Below are 10,609 nucleotides of genomic sequence, written 5' to 3'. Positions count from 1 at the left end.
GCTATGGTCACTCACCTAGTCCCAATGACCAAGAGGTCGAGATGGGGGACTAGGGAGCGCCTAGGGGGGTCCTTATATACTAGAGGGGCTGCTTAGCAACCAAGGACAAGGCGCGAGAGCGAGGCAGTGAAGATGACAAAGGGGGAACAAAGGGCGAGAAAGAAAAGGCAAGGGCATGGCGATCACGGGAACGTAGCATGCGGCTGTGGGAACGTATCTACAGTGTCCAAACTGGGATGAGCTAGGAAAGGAAACGGTCCGGAAATGGAAGGTGGGCGTCAAAGGGAAGGGAATGGGCGGCAAAAAGGGGCGTCTGTCCAACGTCCGTGACAGGTTTGGGCCCCCCAAAGGGTAGCCGGTCTGTATTAATAGCGCGAACGAGGCTTTAGTGTGCCCGCCTGAGGGCTCCCGGCTTGGGGGACCCCCCGAGCGCAGCGAGGGAGGGGAGGGAGCCCGAATGGCGGATCCTCTTCGCGCAGCCCAAGAAAGAGAGATAGTGTGATGAGATTTCAAAAGTTTTAAGCTCTCATGGCTTGATTGCTACAGCGTGAAGCATTCCCTTACTGGTTGCGCGTTTGATCCGTGGTTGTGGCTCATTTATTTGATGTGGCTGTGTTTTGGGCGTCACGGTGCCGGCTTTTACCTCGGCCCGGGTGAAAGGGAGAGCTGAGCCCCTCAAGGGCTATTTGCCCATAGAGACACTACCCTCGTTGTAGGTGCCTCAGAGCTTGGGAATGGTTCTGGTCGCCCCCTGTAGACATGAAGGACGTGGCGAAGGACTGGGAGGGGAACTTGGCGGAGAGCACAACGCGGACCATGTTGGTCTGGACTTGCATGCACGAGCATGTCCACCGCGTTCTCCTTGAGCGCGACCTCGAGCTCCTTCGTCCACAGCGCCTTGCCCCCGATCAGGTACAGGGCCTGCAACTGATTCTGGTCGCCCCCAGTGGACATGAAGGAGGTTTCAAAGGGCTGCGCGGGGAACTTCGCCGACAGCGCGTCGCGAACGATGTTGGTCTGAATCTGCGCGAGCTGAGAGGCGCGCGAGGCGAGGGTGATAGTTCGTGGGCTGTTTGACGTCGACATCGTGCTTATTCAAACGTTCGAGGTTTAGGTAGGATCAGGGGGTATGGAGGCAGGGTCGGAGTGACGATTTGTACTGGGTGCGTGAGCACGCGATGCAGATAAGTAGGCGGGCACCAGAAGGCGCTCGAAATCCTGGCTGAGAACATGATAATTAGGGTATGGTTAGAAAAGGATTCGGTTTTGAACAGAGAGTTATGAACAGGCGCTCGAAGCAGGCCGTTTCTAACCAGGATTAATAACTGTTATTAACTCTTGTGTTATTAACTGTTAAGAACATTTTCTAACACCGCCGTGGTTTATTAACAGTCGTATCCCATCGATGATCACCATGCCAATGCGTCCCTTCTCCCTCCAGTATCTTGCTAGGCTTGCCATCTGCTACACTATCATCATCGGAATCCTTGTCTCCATTATCCGGATTGCAAAAAAGCATGTGCAAGGCATTCCTGAAGAATTGCTCGTCATCAGCTTCTTCTTGCTTGTCTTCTCGGCGCTGGACCTCAGATCAAGGTTAACGTCCATATCTAGTTGCATATGATGTTAGTATATTTTGCTTATCAGCAAAGTCTTAGACTAGTGCTTCACGGAGATTTTTGGCAGTGTGTGGTTCCAGCTCAAACACCTATGTATTGCCTCCATCTGGACTCTTGAACAATATATAACCGGGCTGATAGACCCCTGGGCTTTTGAACCGTTAATTAACATGTTAATAACCTGTTAATAAACCCCGGGTTCATTATTTCGACTTTCAAACTTTACCCTAATGATAATCACTCGCGGTACCCTCAATCTTGAGCCGTTCCTCTGTGTCACGCTTCCTCTTTCATCTCTATCGTGTATCCTACTCACTCGTAATCTATAAAATGGACCCTGTCTCCTACTGCAGCGCACAATCGGCTCCAATCACGTCAAGCATTCGTGATCTTGACATACTCACAGACATTGACCGCTTTCGAAATTCAGCAGACTCGGGGCCCCCCTACATCGTTGCTATTCTAATGCGTCTTTCTGTATCCAGGCTTATACTCCGGACTGAGGGGGCTGACGGCTCATATGTATCCTGAATCTGAATCCACGACAAGTTATAGACACTACGCGGTCGTGGGGTGTACCGCACGGAACGTGCGTACACTGGCAGCATGCAACTCATACTACCACCAAACAACACATCTATGGCATTCGGCAGCTGGCAGTCCAGCCAGTCATTCGCTAATTGTGTGATACATCAAGACCCGCGACGATATGAGGGCTGTTCATCGCCTCGATGCGTCCTGCCTTCCGAGGGTTTGCGGATCAACACGTGAGGTTGGACGGTCCGACGAGGTTCCTTGGTAGTAGGGGTGCTCAATTCTTGTCGGTCGCTCAGTTGCTCGCGCGCGTATTGGGCGCCTGCCTAGCTGCATTCAAGGTCAGCTCAAGCGTCTGCAGTACAGCGAGCGGCAGAGACACGCAGGCAGCGGGCACAAAGAGATCGAAAAGATCGTCTCATGCTAGGTTTGTTAGGCCCGGGAAATCAGCCCAGCAAGTGAATGGTGACGTCGGGAGAGCTTATAAACTCGTTGACCTGGACTTATTATACACAATGCGCCCAAGTCGGAAACAGAATCAGCACGACATATATATGGTTCAGGTGAGGGTGCCGCTCTGGGCTCGATGGCAACTGGACTCAAACCTTGTGAGGCGACTCCATATCTCGAGACAAGCAACTTTATAGCTTCTGAATTGTCAGATCCTCGCGTCGCTCTCTAGTCCCAGCTCGGGGGCATCATGCGGTCGTGTTGCACCTGCTGCCTGCGTGTCTCTGCTCGCTGTGCTGCAGGCGCTTGAGCTGACCTTGAATGCAGCTAGGCAGGCGCCCAATACGCGCGCGAGCAACTGAGCGACCGACAAGAATTGAGCACCCCTAGTAGCTGTTCTCAGCGGCGGTGCTTGGAACCATTTTGAACCCTGGTGAGACTCCACATTGCAGTACTCACATTGCGTTTGAAGCACCATCTGTGTCGAGCGATGGTAAGGGGCCCTGCGTAGTTTCTGTTCTCAGCGGCGGCACCCGAAAACCATCTTGAACGCTGGTGAGACTCTATCTTGTAGTACTCACCTTCAAGTTGCGGCGTCTCAGCGAGATGCACACTAGCCCACCGTGCCATCTAGAAGACGTCCCCTTCTCAGCGGCGGATTCTGTATTCCATCTTGAACGCAGGTGACACCCTGCCTTGAAGTACGCATCTTGTCTTCCTGTGCAACGTTCTTATACTGACGTAATCGTTCGCAGACCTGCAATATCTTCTCAGCGGCGGAACCCAACAACCTCCTTCAACCCTGGTGAGTCTCTATCTTGTAGTACTCACCCTCGAGTGCCCTCGCAAGGCCCGTGACGCTTTCACATGAAGCGCGATCCGCGAAGGCTATGGAGGTGAAGAGGGGATAACATGGGAAGGTTGTGAGTTGTCATCGTCCTTGGACGAAGTGCCGAAGTGGGATGATGATATAGAGGAAGCCAGCCAGAGGACCGAGCTTGGAGAAGGGATGTAGGCGTGCATGTGAGAGGGATGGTGATGGTTTGGGAGAAGCAGAGGCTAGCATTCTGCACGAACTTTTATAGCCTCTTGTCAGGGTAGCTGGCAGACTAACCTCGGGGCTCACATCGGTGCGGCGTGTTGAGTTGCCTGGGCAGAGGCTTACTCGCCGGCGATGTGAAGAGGCATGTGGGCTAACACGATCGTGCTTGTAGGATCTGGGCTGGCAATCGCCTGTTCACCGAGGAGCCGAGGAACAGGTCGCCGATTGAGAGACTGGTCATTCTGCCAGCCGCTCTTCTAGTCGTTCTTGAGGCTTTTTGCCTTTTGTCATCATCCATTCGCCATACAAGACTTCATAAACTGGGGCCGATGTGAGCGACGCAGTGCGATGCACAGTAGGGATTGCGAGGAGCATTTCCAGGCAATGGTATTTAGCATGACTCGGGATAGTATCAATCGTCAGTCAACGCAAAGCAGCAACGGCGACAGCCAGGCCCGTGTAGTATAGCTCGCCAGAAGTGGTTGGACATGTGAAGCATCGTTAGCGGAGGGATAGGAATAAGAGAGCGACAATACGTTAGGATACAAAACTGAGTTAAGGAAGGAACGTGGGGCCTAAAGAAAATATAGGGCGTAAACTACTGGGGAGGGAGCGAGGATACCAGAACTCGGTAGACAGCGTGAATTGGTTAGGAGGTATGGAGCACCAGGCGGCGTTTATTCCAGATCTACGCCGTCCTCCTATGTGATGTAGGGCGTCTGTAAGCTGTTACATGGGGAGATCAGCGCAAGACGTACATACGTAGATGGCAGAAATAGTATCATATCCCGTGTCGGCGCCAAGTTGCGGGTAAGAAGACATTGTCTCCAGGATTCACAGGCGGATTGCGGAACGCGCATCTAGTATAATATACTACTAGTTAGTATCCGCCAAGTCTATTAAGATGAATAAGGCACTCAGCCGTACCGTCTCTGGTACTCCGCACCCTTCTGCTGCACGAGCTGGCCGCGCATAGCGTCCCAAAAGCGGTGTGGGTCAATTTTGTTGTGCGTATATACCCCATGGATCTTCAGGGCTGTGGCCGGATCAGTAAGGCAAACTTGCCATTAGTTGTAGACCAACCTTGTCTTTCGACCTAATGAAATGATTGTTGAGTGATCGGATGGGTCATGGTGAGACACGAGGCGCACCTCGTCACCAGGCTCCTGGACGCAGTCGATTTGGTACTGTGTCGACATTCAGCACGAAGTATGGAACTTGCTACTGTGTGGTGACCTACTACTAGACGCGTGTTGCCCGTCATCTTGGCCTCGTAAACAGGGCTCTCTACTTCATAACCGTGAGTCAACCGCTTGTGGTTGTCGTCGGAGAAGTGGCCATTGGACAGTTCTCTGCAGATACTTAGTTTGCCACATACTGCGAGACCGGAGACTGAAGGCGACTTACTTCATTTTCTTGACTACGATGCTGAATAGCTTACCATCCTTCGCGTGACGTAGGTCTCTGATAGCACGTGGGGTGAGGAAGACGCGCCATTCACCGAAACCATCTGCATCGTCGAAGAGCTGGGCAGCTTTCATGGGCTGTACGAAGGGGTACGCAGGGGGTCTGGCGACATCCTGATCTTCACCAGAACTGCTGTCATCTTGCTCTTGAGAGACATGTGACACGCTAGTGAATGGTTGCAAGAAGATATCCTTGACTGCCGCCTGAACGGTAGGGAGTCGGAACTTCTCCAGGTATTCCTGAAAATGACACGGACGGATGAGCGTGGAACGAAGTGTCCAAGAATACATGCGAGACTTGCCTTCAGTGCGCAACATTGAGCGTCACAGATGGTCCCCATCAGCGACAACGCCTCGGACGGCGCCTCGGGCACTCGAGCACCATAAGTGGCGAGGATCTTCGCATCCACATCCGGCCCACGGTTCTCGCGCCTAGCCTGCTTTCTCTTGCTCTGCGAAGAATCAGCTGCCTTGATCGAGAACGGTAAGTCCAATTGAGCGACACTGGTCTGCTCACGATGTATGTGCGCCTCTCTCACGAAGCGCAGCTTCAGAAGCTCACGCAGAACCGCCGTAGCAGCCTGGTTGTTCCGCCAGCACGCGCCGTTGGACGAGTCGGACGCCCCCTCCGATGCAGTGCGCGAGAGAAAAAGGAAGAAGAGAGAAAAACGACTTAGCAGTCTAGGAGCCGGGGAGGCTAACAAGTCTGCCAATCCTTGCTTGAACCAGGCAAGTATCGTCTTGACGAGGACTGTATATGCCATGTCATCTACCGCTAGAGACATGTTAGTGAAGAGGAATACAGAAGGAACAAAACGAAGCTCACTGGACAAGACCAGCTCTAGGACATGCGCAGGAGCCTCAAGCTCAACTACGGCGTCTTCGACTACAGTGGTTGGGTCGACAATATGGCGACCAAGCGTGCGTAGCGCAACCTGTGTGGCCATCTCGTCAGCAAATAGCGTTGCATCAAAAAGTGCTGGAACGACGTCGATGACTCGACTACCGCGACCTCCTGGGGTGGAGGATTTCGTATGCACAGGGACTTCCGTTGACATGGGCAATCTGCGACACAATTCCAGTGGCTTTCGCAGGGAATATCGTGCAGCGCCTGGTTTGTAAACCTTCGGAATCGTTCTCTAGGAACGTATCGTTCGTAACAACGAACGTGTTCTCGACGCAGGAGGGCGTCGGTGGCACGAGAATGCTCTCGGAATATCGGATACGCGATGGATCCGGTACGCGAACACACAGTGTTCGGAACAAAGGAGCTAGCTCAGGAGCGGCTCGACTGAGGTGATAGCAGTAGAATAATGCTACAGATATGCGTGTTGGACTATCTGAAACCGTCCTCGCTGCGAATAGAGGGCGAGTGGCGTGTGACAACGCTAACCACCACACGGGGGAAAGACCTAAACAAAGAAAGACAATCAGCGAAAGGATAAGGAATGAGGTGTTGATTGGAAGTTGTGATAGAAGTATTTGTCTACGAATGGCAAGGAGAAGTCGAGGGGTTCTTGGAAGGAAAGGCGGAACGAGCTCGACTCGTCTTTGAGGGCACGTCGGAGAATCAATCATACTCCCACGGTGGCAATGCCCAGGATGGCAGCTGATATTGTCTGTTCCTTCGTAAGGCCCGCTATGCGCACATAATCACCAAGGGCTGTTGAGTAACGAAATAGTCACACAGAGCTCCCGGAACAGAACGCAATGCGCCTAGCATTGCCTGCAGAGACACGTCAAAGTCTTCGAATGCACAGGAGGGACTGACATTTCGAAAGGCATTACTCACCAAAACTCGAAGACGTCTCCTCGAGGAAGCTTGATCGTGTACACCCAACTCCAACACGAACGAATCGCTACAGACGATAAAGACGCAGCGCGTTCTCCGGCGCTCCACACCCAAAGCAGTGATTCAAGAGGTGTAGATGAATCCGTTCTACAGCTTTGCAAAAAATCTCAGCGACGTCCTGCAAACCACCTACATTCATACCGCATCACCGCAAGGATGACTTTTCAGCTGACCTCTACAATTGCGCCTCGGACGCGACGTCCGTCAGCAACACCGGCCGCATCACATGATCCCAATTCTCGGCCCACGTCCCCCACTGCCATTCCTCCGCCCTGACCTCTCGCCCTCTCCCTCTCGACGCCGCCGCCGACGTTCCGCGATCGAACGATGCACGGAGGGCCGCGAGCGCTGGCGCTGAGGGGAATCCACGGAGTAGGCTCTGGACGGACGCCAATGAGAACGAACGAGTCCGTGGGTTAGGAGGGAAAGAGAGCAGTACCTCGATTTGGGCCGCAAGCTGCTCTGCGTTGTGAAAGACGAGCCCGTTGACGCCGTCCTTTACGAGCTCATCCAGGCTGGGATAAACGCACATCAGTACAAAGACCGCATATGGGCGTTGACCTCAGCGCTCACCAGTCGAAGCCGAGCGCGCATACAGGGAGCCCGCAGCCGAACATGTCTACTACCTTCATCGGCAAGTCGAGCGCAGACGAACTCGAGTGCAGCGATATGCCGATGTCGGCGGATCCTACATGGATTTAGCTGAGTCTCGGCCAACTACCATACATCACCATGAACACAAGCGAAGACCTACCAAGAAGCAGCGGATAGTCATCCGCCTCGAGCCACAAACTCACACACCTCACGAACCTCCACGGCCCCGTTTCACCATCCTCTCCGCCTCCATGGCCTGCCTGAAGCCGCTGCACCTCCTGCATGTACTTCTCTTTGAGGGGCCCTTTGCCCGTCACGATAGCGAGGACTTTCGGCAGGCCCACCCCTTCTCCCTTCTCCTCACTTGTCCTCGCACGCCTGTCATACTCCTTCAGTGCCGCCAAGAGCATCCCAAAGTCTTCGTCAGGTGTCCACGACGTACTCGACACGATGAGTGCCGGCCTATCCGGGCGCAGAGAGGGCATGGCGATGTCGTCGACGTATGGGCCTAGCTCGAGGCAGGCTGCTCCGGAACTAGAGAGCGACGTTGGCGGGATGTGTGTGAACGGGGTGGAATATGGGGGGCTGGTGTTTGGTAGGAAGGACGTTAAGCCTGACAAGGGGTCAGTCAGGACGGGTGAGAGACGTTGGAAGAGCTCGTGAGTTTCGGACGGGTCGGCACGGTGGAAGCGGGAGGGGGGGCGATCATGCAGAACTACTTTCAGTCCTCTGTGGGAATGTTCAGCGCGTAGGAACGGACAAAGTCAATGGAGTGCCGCACTGAAGATCCCACTCCCTGACGAGATAATCGTGCATGGCTGTAGTTACGAAGAGGTGGGCGTATGCCGACCGTCCAAAGTAGGATTCAAACCTGGGATCTAGGATGAAGATAGTCATCCAGGGAATCAAGACGCATATACTCACCACTTTGCAATTGTGACAAAGGGGTGTTCGTTGCCTAGTCTCAGCGCGAGGATGCTAAAACCAAGGTTATGCCAGTCAATAATGACCTTGCATCCACGCATTTTCGAGACGAGCCATACGATGGCCAGCGTAGGAATACTGGGGGGGTTCTAATTCTGTGGGGTCATTACATGCGCACCCAACGGGGCCGATTGTGTTTGTTGAGTTCGAACGTACCTGTACGAGTATAAATTCTGGAGGATCGGGGACATGGACGGCAAGCGTGTAGACTATTTCCAGGATCTGACGGAGAACTTTCAGAGGTCCTCCAATGAGGAAAGGGAGCTTGCGGAGGGATTGTGGAGGATCCGTGAGGTGAATGATGGAGACATTGGGTGCAGCAAGGAGAGAGGGAATAGGTTGCGAGCCTTCGAGCGCAGTGTTAGCAAGCTAGTTGAGTCTCATCTATACCATACACTCTCGTGAAGCAGTCCGCACGGGCATGAGCATGCAACTGACCTCCGTAGCCCACAAGATACGTCAGAAACTTATTACTCGCGAAGCTCTCTGCGTGGTACATCATGCGCGGACTTCTGCCAATGTCTCCTAGAACAAGTATGGCCACGGTACGGACTTTGGGCCGTGGTCGCGGACTCGAGGAAAGTTTCCATACCAGATACAGAGCGAGAGTGAAGAGAAACAGATAGAATGCAAATTCGACCGAGGGCGGTGAGGGCGTAGACGTGATCTCTGCACGAGACATCGTCGTCGTCGTGGGACACGACGAGCGCGGTCGAGCCGATCGTCACCGCGTCATTCGTGGCATGCACGCGAGGGATACCATATCCGGCAGGTGATGTCACGCCAACCAATGAGCGCAAATGACTAACGGCCAAACGCGCGGAGGACGGCCGAAAGTAACCTAGTCACCGACCACCATGATGTCTTCGCCATCTTCTTCGTCTCTGCGCGCTTTGACTCGCGCTGCTAGGGAGCCAGTCTCAACGCGGTCGCGTAATGCAGCTGCCAGGAGTCTCTCTTCCTCAACTTCAAGACAATTATCCTCATCTTCTCGGAGATCCGCCGTCCTCCATCATGGCTCGACGTTTGCTACCGCATCTCCGACTAGGACGCAACAGCTAAAGTCTCATGTGCAGAGGATAGGGCAGGGTATGTCCCCACATTTGCTTGTATATCTCAACTACTCATTGCAGCAGCTCGGAGTATGTTCATCCAGACAGAAACAACACCTAACGACGACTCGCTCAAGTTCATCCCTGGCGTCGAAGTCATGGGAGAGGGCACAGCAGAGTTTACCGACATTCGCTCCGCCCTCAAGTCTCCTCTGGCCATCCGCCTCATGGGCATCGAGGGCGTTACTGCAGTCTTCTACGGCCCCGACTTTGTCACCGTCTCCAAGGACCCGGATACGTCCTGGTCCGTCATCAAACCCGAAGTGTACGCGATGCTCATGGAGCACTTTTCGTCGGGGCAGGCACTTTTCCGGTCGGACGAGGACCGTGAGGCGGCAGGTCCCCAGGATACGCGCATTCTGGACACGGACTCGGAGACGGTTGCGATGATCAAGGAGCTTTTGGAGACTCGCGTGCGCCCGGCTATCATGGAGGACGGTGGTGATATCGAGTATCGGGGCTTCACGGACGACGGGGTAGTGCAGGTTAAGCTGAAGGGCAGTTGTCGAGGGTGCTCCTCAAGCACGGTGACGCTGAAAAGCGGGATCGAGCGCATGCTCATGCACTACATTCCTGAGGTCAAGGGAGTAGAACAGGTGCGTTCCCTACTCTGTCTTCCCTCAAGCATGGAAGGTTCCTAGCCTCACACGACCCTCAGATCCTCGATCAGGAAGAGGCTATTGCGCTCAACGAGTTCGAGAAGCTGGAGCAGCGCCTAGCGAAGGAGCACGGCCACGAGAAACAGGACTCGAGGTTCGCAAATTCGGCTTTTTTTTACCGCCGTTCCGCGCTGATGCATGCTGTGTTGTCCCTTGACGTACAGTATGGCTCAGTACATGTCCGTTTAGTAATACCTGTGCTTTTAATCTATTCGCACTCCCCTAGGGAGAGTACAAGTCTGAGACCTCTCACGCACATCCACATGTGTGAAAAACCATACGTGGACCTTTCTCCGC

At 53.8% G+C, this 10,609-nt stretch overlaps 4 protein-coding genes across 4 annotated transcripts in view; 1 reads left to right on the top strand and 3 right to left on the bottom strand.

The window, feature by feature from the left end:
• The window catches only part of DICSQDRAFT_66851 (uncharacterized protein), a gene marked incomplete at both ends in the record, with an annotated part of 9,673 nt that extends 8,587 nt beyond the window's left edge, over positions 1-1,086 (bottom strand). Inside the window, one exon of the mRNA XM_007368699.1 lies at positions 874-1,086. Within this exon, the coding sequence (XP_007368761.1) occupies positions 874-1,086 (213 nt within the window). The remainder of the gene's footprint in view (positions 1-873) is intronic.
• A 3,340-nt stretch (positions 1,087-4,426) lies between these two features.
• On the bottom strand, positions 4,427-6,169 carry DICSQDRAFT_149061 (uncharacterized protein; the record flags this gene model as incomplete). Its single annotated transcript, XM_007368698.1, has 7 exons — positions 4,427-4,505; positions 4,573-4,673; positions 4,797-4,832; positions 4,886-4,997; positions 5,053-5,351; positions 5,414-5,886; positions 5,938-6,169. The coding sequence occupies 7 exons, from the start codon at positions 6,167-6,169 to the stop codon at positions 4,427-4,429; spliced, it is 1,332 nt and encodes a 443-aa protein (XP_007368760.1).
• A 969-nt stretch (positions 6,170-7,138) lies between these two features.
• Positions 7,139-9,043, bottom strand: DICSQDRAFT_66828 (beta-1,4-mannosyltransferase; the record flags this gene model as incomplete). Its single annotated transcript, XM_007368697.1, has 8 exons — positions 7,139-7,342; positions 7,403-7,478; positions 7,537-7,651; positions 7,718-8,286; positions 8,339-8,428; positions 8,482-8,630; positions 8,698-8,888; positions 8,980-9,043. The coding sequence occupies 8 exons, from the start codon at positions 9,041-9,043 to the stop codon at positions 7,139-7,141; spliced, it is 1,458 nt and encodes a 485-aa protein (XP_007368759.1).
• A 358-nt stretch (positions 9,044-9,401) lies between these two features.
• On the top strand, positions 9,402-10,501 carry DICSQDRAFT_149059 (HIRA-interacting protein 5; the record flags this gene model as incomplete). Its single annotated transcript, XM_007368696.1, has 4 exons — positions 9,402-9,630; positions 9,678-10,249; positions 10,312-10,406; positions 10,477-10,501. 4 exons carry the CDS (start codon positions 9,402-9,404, stop codon positions 10,499-10,501), a joined length of 921 nt encoding a protein of 306 aa, XP_007368758.1.
• Between the last annotated feature and the right edge of the window lie 108 nt (positions 10,502-10,609).

This window comes from Dichomitus squalens (assembly GCF_000275845.1).
Source record: "Dichomitus squalens LYAD-421 SS1 unplaced genomic scaffold DICSQscaffold_38, whole genome shotgun sequence".
NCBI lineage: Eukaryota > Fungi > Basidiomycota > Agaricomycetes > Polyporales > Polyporaceae > Dichomitus > Dichomitus squalens.
This window is presented reverse-complemented; position numbering and strand designations above follow the sequence as displayed.